At 43.8% G+C, this 13,636-nt stretch overlaps 1 protein-coding gene across 2 annotated transcripts in view; it reads left to right on the forward strand.

Annotated features, from left to right (window-relative positions):
* The window catches only part of fchsd2 (FCH and double SH3 domains 2), an 88,537-nt gene that overhangs the window by 47,543 nt on the left and 27,358 nt on the right, over positions 1–13,636 (forward strand). For both annotated transcript variants that reach the window (XM_085379344.1, XM_085379345.1), the window contains 4 exons: positions 1,632–1,748; positions 5,471–5,575; positions 12,131–12,220; positions 12,441–12,503. In XM_085379344.1, the coding sequence (XP_085235470.1) occupies positions 1,632–1,748; positions 5,471–5,575; positions 12,131–12,220; positions 12,441–12,503 (375 nt within the window). The remainder of the gene's footprint in view (positions 1–1,631; positions 1,749–5,470; positions 5,576–12,130; positions 12,221–12,440; positions 12,504–13,636) is intronic.

The raw sequence follows: 13,636 nt of genomic DNA on the forward strand, positions 1-13,636 counted from the left end.
TCCTGTGGAAGCAGTAGGGGTGTACTTAGGTTTTCCACACTATTTCTACGTTTTCGGTTTAGCTTTGTCTTTCGAGATGTTTTGTGTTTCATCTGAGCTTGTATTTAAGACCTGGTAAGGATCAGATTTTTTTTTTTTACTGTCCACATAACTGTAGATGCTGGCAGACTATCTGAAATTCAAATTTAAGGAAATTGAGATGCAGGTTCGTGACATGTCATATTCGAGCCACTGTTCTAATCGAGTTTCCTGCCCTCTCCCTTAACTTGCTGCAATTCTCCTGTGCCTGAATGTAATTAAGCTGTAAATCTCCCATGTAATACACTTGGTTTCACACCTATACTTAGCCAGATTTATGCCCTATTGTTACAGAATCAGCACATAATTAATAGAGATGATGTGCATGAAAAGGTATAATTATAATATTGTGTACTTTAGCTGAGGCTAACAGACTTTTATTATCAGATTATGGGAACTCAAACCTCTCAGGTCTGTGCAAACACAGCACTGACGACGAATGTCTATACATGGAAGTCTTTGCAAGATATTTTGCATTGATTTCGATCTGAGTTATCACGAGGGAAGCTGGAGTGGGTCATTGTTAAATTACTAGAAAGTATCCTTTTTGTTTTTCAGCCCCTGCTATGATGCATTTATAATAGATAGAAATGAAAAGATCAAATCTGAGTCATATTTGTAAACAAGTAACCAAAAACAGTCTTTTTTTCAGGGTTTCTTTGGACCATGGCAGACAGCTGTATAATTTGATTACTGAGTCATGTTTTTTGGACCACAATAGCAAATAATTATGATTAAACTGAAAAATCTGGCTTTAAAAATGCAAATATGTTTCTATGAAATCAGCATCAATTGTTTAGAGAAGACTGAATCAAATTAAATGATGTTTTTGTTTTCTTTATTAAAATATTAAGAAATATTTCATCCAACATAGTTAATCTGGATATTGTGGGTGTGTTATTATCAGAATTTGATAGAGTGGCCAAAGAACCTCCCAGCTGTCACCAGATTTTCATTCACATACTGCTAAATGATGCATGATGGGCAGAAGTATGCAACATGACCTTTTCCCAGCGAATCCCCGCCCACTTCAAAGCAGTGACAAAGAACAGAAAGAGAGAAAAAAAAAAAAATAGAAATCTTTCATGTGAAATAAGAAAAGCTCTTTGTTAAGCGCATGAGCTCCGGATTCACTTTGGCTGCATGGTTATAATTGATGTCATATGTTTAATTGGAAGGCCATGCAGATTCCTTGACTGACCCTGCGTGTTTTCTGTAGTATATATTTTTAAAAAAAAGCAACAAAATAAAGTCACATGCAAAAAGTGCTGTCAACACGCACCTCCTCTTCTCTCAATTTGTAGTACACAGAAAAAACACACATGGTGTTTCACATGTGGTTTTAATAGCAGCTTTGTGTTTCATAAGGTAACAACAGAGCATCGCAACACACACTGTATTAATTACTTGCTATGGAAACAATGTTGCTTTCTTTAGCTTAATTAACAGCCTCTGCGTATTGCACACCTTGAGCTGTTGTTTTTGACACTGTATTTTTGTGTGTTTGCCTGCTGCTGTGGCGTGTCTCTGTGCGGCTGTGTGTGGGATATTAGAGTCGTCAGCTGGAGTCGGAGTCGGGGACGACAGAGGAGCACAGTCTGAACAAGGAGGCCAGGAAATGGGCAACCAGGGTGGCCAGAGAGCACAAGAATATCATTCACTACAAGCGAGTAAGAGGGACACACACACACACACACACACACACACACTTGTTGCACGTTTTAGAAATGCAACATGTGTCACGGCGAGTGAGGTGAGCCGTGTGGAGGCAATGAAGGAGGATCCAAACGCAGGCAGTCGTGAAGGTGGTTTATTGAGCATGAAAGTAAATACAAACGGCAAAGGGAGCTATGACTAACTAGACTGGGAACAAACTAACTACAGAACACGAACCTGAACATGAGCAGAAACACTTAGCGGTTGACAGCAGGGAAACACACAGATGACGCAGGGTGGAATACACAGACGGACCAGCAACTACAATGACGGCAGACATGACTTAAATACACGGAGAATCACAGGGGAATTACACACAGGTGGCGGACACAGCTGGGAATGATCAACAAGACGAGACAAAGGTAAAACTGAACACACTCACATGAGACGCAGACCATCACAATAAAACAGGAACAAGAAACCATCACACTAAGACACAAACTCGACAGAGAGACAGACAGACAATGGCACATGGAGCTAGACAAATACTAAGCAGACACAACCGAAGAACAAATCCTAAACACCACAGAAACATGAAACTCAAATAATAAACATCATCAACACTACAAGAGAACAAGAAAACAATCCCTGATGCAAACTAAAACATAATAAAACTCAAACTACTGGGTCCAACGGACCCAGAACCGTGACAGTACCCCCCCCTCTAAGGGCTGGCTCCCGACAGCCCCAAACAAAAAAGCACAAAGCACCAAGCCAGGGCGGGCGGAGGGGGTCCAGGAAGGAGGGTCCGAAACAAAAACAAGGAGCACAAGAGACCAGAATAAACCAAAAACAGGCCAACACAAAACAAGACCATTCACGAGTCCACAGTAAAGTCCGGGGCCGACAACACAAGAGCCGAAACAGTTCAGGGGGCCGACCCTGCACACAGCAACGGCGGCGACAGGCAAACAGTTCTGGAGGCCGACCGTGCGTGCAGCAACGGCGGCGAGGAAGCAGGTCCGGGGGCCGACCGTGTGGACGGCAACGGCGGCGCGAATGCAGTTCTGGAGGCCGACCACGTGGAAGGCAGTGGCGGCCACCGAGCAGGTCCGGAGGACGGCCGCGATGCCAGCGGCGGCGACGAACACCTTCCGGAGGCCGTCCCCGAAGGCCATGATGCCATCTCAGAGGCCCGGAAAACGGCCGGCAGAGGCGAGGCGGAACGGGTCGAGCTGGCACCGACGGCGGCGTGGCAACCACAGGACCAGACGAGGCAGGACCAGACGAGGACGAGGCAGGACCAGACGAAGATGATGAAGACACGGAGGCTGGACCAGACGAAGATGATGAAGACACGGAGGCTGGACCAGACGAAGATGATGAAGACACGGAGGCTGGACCAGGCGAAGATGATGAAGACGGCAGCGGGACGGCTGCGGAACCTGACGGCAGCGGGACGGCTGCGGAAGGTGATGTGGAGATGTGCTGGCTGGGTCCTCCAGGACCACCAGCAGATGTGAGGATGTGCTGGGTGGGCTCCACGGGCCCTCCAGCAGACGAGGCTTGAGGCTGGCTGGGTTCTCCTAAACCCCCAGCAGACGACACTTGAGGCTGGCTGGGTTCTCCTAAACCCCCAGCAGACGACACTTGAGGCTGGCTGGGTTCTCCTAAACCCCCAGCAGACGACACTTGAGGCTGGCTGGGTTCTCCTAAACCCCCAGCAGACGACACTTGAGGCTGGCCAGGCTCCTCAGGCCCTCCAGCCGACGAGGCAGGACGCTGGCTGGGTTCACCTGAACCCCCAGCTAACATGACTTGAGACTGGACGGGCTCCTCAGGCCCTCCAGGGAAAGCAGTCTCTAAAGCAGCAGGTACGGAGACCTCTGCCAGTGTGGACACTGGCTGGGACTGAGCAGCACCGTGGCTAGACTCAGGCAGCAACAGTGGGATACAGTCCTCAGAGGGCTGGAAGTGTTCCCCAATACACTCAGCAGAGGACTGAGGCGGACGGGTGAACTCACTTGAGCTCTCAGGGGGTGCTGAGAGCCGAGACTGTTCAGGTGAGTTCTCCGGTGAGGCTGCTGGTGCTGGTGTCTTGACCTCTAGGGGTCCAGAGTTGGCTGGTGACTGACACCCAGCCTCTGGGGAGGCCCTAGAGGGAGCAACTGCCTCTGAGATGGCCAGCTTAAATGAACCAGCAAAAGTTTGTGTGGAGTGTGTTCCCTGCTTGTAATGAGGCTGTGAGGATAAAGGCTGGGTAAATGAGTGGACAGGCTGCTGAACTGGTGGCAACTGAGCTACAGGTAGCAAAGTAGTAACAGGTGGTGGAGTGGCTGGCTGAACTGATAAGGCTGATGACTCTTTTGCCAACTGAGCTATTGACTGGGCTATGGACTGTAACATGGTGTCTACTGGGTCTGACTGTGACTGTGATGGAGGTGATGAGTGAGTGGCTGACTGAGTTAGCGACTGCTGGGAAGCTAACCGAGCTACCGGCTGAGCAGCTGACTCAACGAACACAGCCCCGGTATAAACAGTCATATGAACTGGTGAAACAGACAGAGCGTCTTTTCCACTCACCACAGCCGGCAGTTCTGAAGTCCTATTCTCCAGCTGTGGGGCGACGCGCCGACGGCGCGATCGTCGCTTCCTCCCGGGCAAAACCTCCGGCGGGCCGGGCAAAACCTCCGGCGGGCCGGGCAAAACCTCCGGCGGGCCGGGCAAAACCTCCGGCGTCCGGCTGGGTTGGGAAGCGATAGCGGCTGGTGGGTGTAGGTGAAGTTCGTGAAGGATGAAGTCTTGCGCGAGTGGGTGTAGTGAGTCCAATAGCCAGGGATAATCCGTGAGCAGCTGTTGCAGTCTGGCTTCCAGAACGTGGAGGAATGCTTCTCCCTCATGCTCTAGCCACAGGTTGATTATTTGTGAAGCGGAGTTCGTGATGAGGTCCCGAAGCTCCGTGGGTGGGGTGAATGCCGCTGGATCCATATCTGGCTGGTCCGTACTGTCACGGCGAGTGAGGTGAGCCGTGTGGAGGCAATGAAGGAGGATCCAAACGCAGGCAGTCGTGAAGGTGTGAAGGTGGTTTATTGAGCATGAAAGTAAATACAAACGGCAAAGGGAGCTATGACTAACTAGACTGGGAACAAACTAACTACAGAACACGAACCTGAACATGAGCAGAAACACTTAGCGGTTGACAGCAGGGAAACACACAGATGACGCAGGGTGGAATACACAGACGGACCAGCAACTACAATGACGGCAGACATGACTTAAATACACAGAGAATCACAGGGGAATTACACACAGGTGGCGGACACAGCTGGGAATGATCAACAAGACGAGACAAAGGTAAAACTGAACACACTCACATGAGACGCAGACCATCACAATAAAACAGGAACAAGAAACCATCACACTAAGACACAAACTCGACAGAGAGACAGACAGACAATGGCACATGGAGCTAGACAAATACTAAGCAGACACAACCGAAGAACAAATCCTAAACACCACAGAAACATGAAACTCAAATAATAAACATCATCATCATCAACACTACAAGAGAACAAGAAAACAATCCCTGATGCAAACTAAAACATAATAAAACTCAAACTACTGGGTCCAACGGACACAGAACCGTGACAACATGTGAATCTTAATCAGGTTAATTTTAAAGTGCACGCACATTCCTGTTCTAATCACACTCTCTGTTTGTGTGTGTTGTTGTCAGTCTCTGGAGGAGTGTGAGAGCCACGGCTTGCCTCCCACAGAGCAGGGAAGATTAGATCTGGAGATGAAGATCGAAGACACCAAAGAAAACATGCGCAAAGCCGAGGTGTGTGACTCAGATCGTCAATGTTTACTGCTGTCTCAGGGTCTGTGTTTAAATATAACCCTGTGCGTATGGTGTTTGCACTTTGTTCCCATCTTCATGTAGCTCTCTTTCCCAGTGCTTTATTTTCATCTCGTAGTCTAAAGGCACGCAAGGTCAGGTGAAGTGAAAACACCAAAATGTGGGTGAATGTAGCGTGTCAGTTGTTCTATCCTGTCAAAACCTGGGCGCCGCATGGAGCTACAAGGATACAGAGAACAGATGAATAGATGATCCTTTTCCAACAAATGTTCAGAACACAAACTTTGGAAATACAGCGTGAATTTATTTGAGTACTTATTATGGAGCGGCCTGTCACAGAACGTTTTGCAGTATGTGCACTAATGCTGACACATAAAGGAACGAACAGGAAAAAAACGTTTCCAAGAGAGTCTGCCTTGGATAGCAACATGAGATTTATTTTTATAGAAGTAAGAAAAAAGAGAAGGAAAAAATCTGTGATGCGATATTGATATCAAAAATAAGCAGATGTTATTTTCTGTGTTATTACTGTTGTGTACGGGAAGCTTATTTTTCATTGTTTTAATAGGTCTCTAATGAATGGCTAATGTTTGTTGTTCTGAAACACCATGAAATCTGTGGTACACATTTACATAGAAGTACTTAATGTTGCATATCATTGTAAACGAGTTGAAGTGCTGCCCACTCTTTGGGCCGATGTATTTTGAATTGAATGAAGAGTGAAATTGGCCGTATGCTCTCACTCTGCACACCCTCTTTGACGTAGCAGGGTATATTTTAACAAGCATGGCCCACGAGTTATCGTCACACTTTTGCCAACATAAGATGTGACAGATCATTTATGTTATTCACCTACACAAATCTGAAAAAACTAATTAATTACATCCTTGATGTATGTCATAGCTTACAGTTACATTTCTCTTAATATCCCACTGTTACTACATGCAGGTATAACGCATTGTAGGTTAAAAACAGCTGTAATGTTTTAGATTATTTTATTATATTATAATGAAAATGTTGATACAAGGTCAGATGATCACATATTTTTATTGTTTCTTTGACCACTTTCTCCTCAGGCTTTCAATCCACATGTACCTCTTTCTGTTTCCATCCTCCCACTCTTTTCCCTCTACACACGCTAGCCAGATACTTATTGATTGCGCATCGATTCCCACAGATTGAACCTGTCAACACTCAATGAGATCACTGCACCGTGCGCTATCCTTCTCAGCCTAATCCTCTCTGTTCGCTCCCAGAAGTCTATATTTCTATTCATTCTGCTTTTCAGCTTCATTGCATTTGGCTCATTCTCTATCTAACTTCCTCTTTGGCTCCACACTACCTTTGTTATCAGGCTTTTGCATATTTGGCACCCTCTGCTGTCAAGTTAAGAAACATTTGCTTTGTCGTCATGCATTCGAATAATTTAGCAGCTATCAGTAGCTTGTGATCTCACTTCCCTCAAAATAATTAGAGAATCTTTTCATAGCAAAGTGCAAACATGTGTCCACGTCACCTTTTTTTCTGTGCTTCATCCTCTGTCTTTCTCTCGTGCTTCCCTTTAATTTCTCTTCTAGACCAGCATTACCTTGACTAAGATGGTGAATATTTTATGAGCTCTTTGATACTAATGGCTTTATCACAGACCTCTTATCACAGATTTATAAAGGGAGTGAAAGCAGGGCAAAAGACATTATGTAGGTTTGATGGGAACATTAGCTGTATTTTTTGTATTATTGATGGGAGCATTATCTGTATTATCTGTGAATTAGCTCCATCTTCCTTCCATCAAGCCTTTTCCAGTAGCAATATCAATCACAAAGCCAAGCCAGGCCTATACATTAGTTACACTACCCAAAAATATTAAGGGAACACTTGGTCATCACAGTATAACAGGAAGTCGGTTAGACTTCCTACTTCATATCAGTGTGTCAGGATAGGAAGCATAAACTGGTGCAGGTGAGTGACAACAGGTGTGCTAGAGAGGCAACACTAAGACAACCCCTTATCCCCCCTCGACAGCCAACACAACAAACACTAGGCAGACTTTTGCAACAGCAGCTGGACTACTGAGCAGTTAATTCACAGGATACATGGGTTTTGAAAACAACTTCTCAGGGTTACAGGCTGTTGTTTCGCTTCAGGGCCACACCCTTTTCAGCAGCCAGTAGTGCAACCAGGTATACAGATGTCATTTGTGTGTGATTTCTGTGTTTCGTCTTTCGGGGACTGGTGTATCAGTTTACCCCCTTAAACCTCTCCCTCACCTTACAAGCCGCATGAGTTCAGCCCTGAGATTATTAAGTCTGTCAGGTATAATGATAATACCTTACCTTGATCTTTGGATTTGTGCCTCATCGTGCAACAAGGGTGAACAGGTAACAATCCAGTTTACCACCTCGAGGCCTTGGGGGGATGTTGGTCATTTGGGACAAAAGCTCCCTACGTCCAACACAGCAGACCAACTTCAACAAGTTGTCTCTAGATTCTGCATCCATGATGGGACGGTCAACTCGAGAGGGACTGGAATTCAGGCTCTGCTCGAGTCCTTTCAGCTCAGGGTAAGAGTGGCTGTTCAAATATGCCTGAAGCTGCTAGAGATGCTTACAGCAACCTTTGAAGCCTGGCCATCTGAGGGTTCATCTGGTAGCAGTATGGGTAAACCATGATGACCATATCAAGAGTTGGTCCCTTAGCACGCATTTTTGGGTAATGCAGTTTCCGCATGGTGCCAAGAGTTTGCTGCCCCCTAGAGGGAAATGGCTTGCAGCATGGGACCTGGCATTGGTCTTGCAGGACCTGGGCAGGTCACCTGTTACGCAGGTATATCCATGATGGAGAAGTTATTAAAAAGTGTTTTTCTTTTAGCAGCTGCAACAGTTAGCGAGCTCCATGTACTCTCTTTCAAACCTGTACTTTATGCTGGAAACTTGATGGCTCTGAAGTAATGCTGTGGCCAAATGTGGCTGTTCTACCCAAGATCTTGACATCCAGCCATACTAATGAAGCCATAGAACTTCAGGCGTGCGACCCTCCCCCCTTAGATCAGAGTGGAGGATGCAGTGGATTTTTTGTGTCTATAGATTAGGGAAACACAGAACTTTAGGCACTCAGAGCAGTTCTTTATTAGTTATAATAGGAAGAACACGGGAAAAGCTCTGTCCAAGCAGGGATTTTCCCACTGAGTTGTTGACACAGTAAAACGGGTGTACGAAGTAACAGGTGCACCTGTCCCTTCAGATGTTAGTTGTCAGTGTACCAGGGTTATGGCCACATGAGGCGTTCCACTAAGTGAAATCTATGCAGGGGCATCCTGGGCAGCGTCTTGCACGTCTAAATGTCATTAGCTTAGTAACTTAAGTTTTTTTGTGATGATAAGTTGTTCCCTTAAATATTTAAGTGCTGCATTTCTGAGGAATTTGTGTTTTTCTGGCTAAGCAGTCTCTACGTCATATCATAACAAGCAGACTATCTGGTATGCCTGCTTAAGCTTGCACGATTACAATCAGTCAGTAATCAAGACTGTTATTATTTACTGTAGTTAAAGCTGTGGTTTAAAGCCAGTGTTTACAGTTAAAACAACAACTGTTGAAATGCTTATTGAATATAAAACTGCAGGTGAAACTGTGTCGAAAATAGAAGTTGTGAATTTGAGATAAAACATTATAGCTGCTTCTAATTTTAATGTAAAGGCTGAAAATGTCAGCAAGTTTCCTGTTTTTTTTTGTTGTTTTACAGTTTTCTATGAGCATTTTTTTTATCACAAACATGAAGCAAAAACCATATATGTAAATTTGTTGGCCCACGGTTTTAGCCAAATCTTTAATTAAATATGTTAAAAAGCCAAGGGAGGCTGGGAGGTTTATATTGACAGGATTATGCATTTTAGCTGTGTGGACATGATTGGAAAAAGCAAGGCCGAGTTTTTTTGTTTGTTTGTTTCTATGATGGTCACAAAAAACTATACAAAATGAAACGCCTCACACTTTTTATAGTGCTGTATTTATTTTTCAGTGTTTTGTTATAGTTTGCACCGTTCAGTCTCCACAGATATCCAATTTTTCTAAAGTGGAATCAGTAAATACTGACAGAAAGGGAAGAGTTATGTATTCTGTGCTCTACAGATGAGCCTGTTTGTGTCTTTCTCTGAAACTGCTTGACAGTTATTACCATAACAAGGCTTAACAGCATAACTAAGTGATATGAGTGATTCTTGCTATGATAAAAGACAAGTGAAGATGGTCAAAATATACAATTAAATGCGTTATATATTATTTTATAAATGATATAGTATGCCCCAGGCTAGCCTGTAATGCGCTGCTGAAGCTAATTAATAAAACAACATGTTCCCAAGATCAGATATCAGGAGAAAACACAGCACTGGGATGAAGGGAACACTTTTGATCTCATTAATTTGTCAGAGAGAGGCACATGGCAGTTGTATTGCATATGCTGTAGGAGATACATACTGTGTGCAGGTCATTCGGACTGAAGCTAATCAGATTAAGATTTTCTCCAATTTCTCTTAATGGAAAATCCTAAATTTTAAAGCTACCAGCTCTTTTATGCTTTGAAGTACAAGTTTAAACCAAAATCTAAAATTCCTTTATTTAAAATAAACGATTATGGGCATTTTTGCTGCTTTCCTATTTATAAGAAGCTCTCAGAGGGGGTGGGAGTGAGAACAGCTGAGGCAAGGGGCTATTTCCATACGTAGCTGTCGGAGGCTGTTCTCAAACTGCCTCCACTAGACAATCTGGCCTTGTTGACTCCCAACATCAGAGCAGGGAGTAGGTTGTGCTCTCAAAAGTATTTCACTACAAGCAAGCAAAACTAACAAGAGTTGGAAAGTTGACTGAGTGGATCTGCTCATATTTTTCTACACTATGTGTATTGACATGTGAGCACAATTGAATAAATAGGGCATAGACATAGCCATGAGTCTCAGCAAACCAACCCAGACCAGTTGGTTTGCTGAGATGATGACAGAATGCACTGTGAAAACTTATAGTACATATAGGGAGTGATTGCAGTGGTCCCCCTGTGCCTTTTATAGTTTAAATAACTCTTCTTTGCTGTTTGTCTATCACAAGGAGCTCACATACCACATTATTGCTTTTATCAGCATAGCTGCTGTTATGTGTTTAAATGCTTGTTTGTAGCACCTTTTGTATAACACAGTTTGACTTCCGTAGAGGTCTTTGTACAAGACGTGAACCCAGAATCCTTAATAATTCAATCATAAATCAATAATTGATTTACAGCTGGACTCCTGATGTTCAGTTCTGCTGGCCAGAGTACTAATGAGCTCATGTCACGGCGAGGTGTCTGTCTGTTCATCCACAATTCACAAAAATCGCTGCTTCTCCTCAGGTATTGATCAGACTTTAGTGCAACTTGCACACAATGATCAGCCGAGTCTCCACCCAAATTGTGCTCAAGGTCAAGGTGACATTTGTCATTTTATGGACTTTTATGGGCTTTTTATTGTGATGGATGGTAATCCAGATGATCTGCTAAGCTACTGATGTCCTGGTTTTCCCTGCGAGTTTTCTATCTATCTATCCTCCATCTATTTTTCTATTTCTTTCAGTTTTGCTAGTATTGATTATAGATGCTCTGTCTGCCTGACTGTGTGCACTCTATCCACATGTGATTTGCACTCACACCATTGGCTGTGCTTCATATTGACTTACATTAATGATTTAGTGCTGCAGCTTTCCTTAAGGAACAGTTGCTAGCAGTGTAATGGCCATTATTTGTCCCCATCTTAGTCTGGTATGTTTATGGTTCAGTAGCAACAGCCAAGGCTGGTGTTTGTTAGGTGCTGCTAACGGAAGGGAAAAACTGAGGCCCATGAAGTGGCTCAGGCCTTTATTGATCAAAGTGTGGGAGTCTGTCTTGACGGCGTGTCTTTCTGTCTTACTCCGTGCCTCTGTGGGATGGAGCTATCAGCTATCAGTCTGCTCTGTCAGCACTGGTGAGAAAGGAAAGAAGCAGGTAATGAAAGAGGAAATTGATGAAAACAATGAGAGACAGAAGGAAAAGGAGACAGGATTAGAGATAAGAGCGAGCTGATGCGAGAGAGCTTCAATGTATATCTCAGGGGTTCCTCTACTGGTGGATATAGCATCATCATCTAGTCTCATTAGAGTGCAGCAAGTTTTGATGATTTGTTGCTTAGGAGACTGTGTGACCCAGTTTTTAAACATTTTGGGGTGAAAATTCAGTTTGCATTGAACAGAACTCGTGCAGCTGTCATGATGTCAAAATGAAAGCTGTGACATGAGTAGAAATGGCTCCTTATGTTTCCTCTAACATACAGCTTCATTGTAATTTCCATCTTTTTCTTTAGGACCTTGCATTTTAGTAATCCCATCGTTTATGTAGGTAGTTGGAGCATTATTAGCATGTTTGCTAATAACCAGTCATTTGTATAGTGTTTTATATCATCCTTTCTTTTAAAGATTGATATTGGACTTTGCAGCCTTGGTACATGTGCTTCTTTAACAATCTTAACCTCTTTGCTCTCCAAAGACAATAAAGTTGAAAGCTGAAGCTCGGCTGGACCTTCTACGCCAAGTTGGGGTTGCCGTGGATACCTGGCTAAAGAGCGCCATGAACCAGGTGTGTATTGTCAGTGAGTGTTGAGAAAGCATGCAGGTATGCTGTGTGCTCATGTGCATGTCCCTGACCTGTGTGAAGATTTATTTGATATGCGTATGGTTGTGTTTGCAGTCATATCTTTGAGCACTTTTTTTTGTTGTTGTTTGTATATTTTGTGTGTATGTGTCTGCCTGTTTGCAATATGTGTATAAACCCCTGACTCTCTCCGTGCATGCTGTAGGTGATGGAGGAGCTGGAGAATGAACGTTGGGCCAGCTACACTTCCCACGACCCCTCACTGTCGGTGAGACACAGCCCCTCACTACATCTGCATTGCAGCTATTTTTTGCCAAGCCAGAACAATTAAACTTGTCTACCACTGGACAAAATTTGGACAAAATATTTAAAATGTATATATTTAAAAGTAGTTTTAAACAAAACATGGGTCCTAATGTTACTACCAGCCTGCAATATCTGTTCTCACTTGGCTAGAAAATGCAATTCCTACACCTACAGGGTAAATAACAAACTATATGACAAAGATGAATGTGCCCACCTACTGGATGTTTAGTGCTTTGGCTGTTGGAGTCTTAGGCTTTTTAAAGTGGATGTAATCATATGTAGGAGCTGATTAAGTCTAGTGCTAACTAGAGGTCTGGTTTCTGGGGAGATCAGTCCACAACTGATGTGTTGCATTGTGTGTTTTTCTTTTCATGTATGTATCTCACTATATTAGCAGTGTGTTTGAGATCATTATCATGCTGAAGTGTGAAGCCACTGACAATCAGACAGTTTCAAAGTGGTGTACATGGTGGATCACTATCTGTCTTTTCTATGTTCACCACTTGCTGAAATGCAAACCATGACAGAGCCTTCACCATGTTTTACAGATGGCTGTAGACACCCACTGTTGAACCTTTTTTTTTTTTTTTATCTCCATCAACAATTTGGACCTGAAATTTGAAATTTGGATTCATTACTCCATCAGACCAGTTGCCACTGATTTTCAGTCGAGTTCTCGTGTAATTTGAAGTACCTCAGTCTTTTATCCCAGTTTCCTTTCATTAAGAAGTGCTTCTTGACATCCACCCCTTCTACCGAGAGCATTTCTGAATGGATCAGCTAAAGGGTCAGCTGCATCTCTCAGCTCCTGCTGTCCAAGGAGCTTTCCTGTTTCATAAGGACACAACTTTCAGATGCTGTTCATCTGCTGTAGATAGGTTTCTCTTACACATGCCACTTGTTCTCTTGTCTTCTACCTGTCCAGTTTGCTCAATTTTTTTAAGGACACACTGCACGCCATGCTGAGTTATGCCAAGCTTTTAGCTAATAGCTCTTTGGGAATCACCTTATTACTATTTTAAGGTGTTTGAAAGCCTGGAGAACTATAGCTAAAGAGCACTTTAAAACGTTACAAGAATTTCTCGCTCCTTGTAA

This window comes from Rhamphochromis longiceps, linkage group LG14 (assembly GCF_057381845.1).
Source record: "Rhamphochromis longiceps isolate RC_006_pf linkage group LG14, R_longiceps_female_GT1.1, whole genome shotgun sequence".
Lineage (NCBI taxonomy): Eukaryota > Metazoa > Chordata > Actinopteri > Cichliformes > Cichlidae > Rhamphochromis > Rhamphochromis longiceps.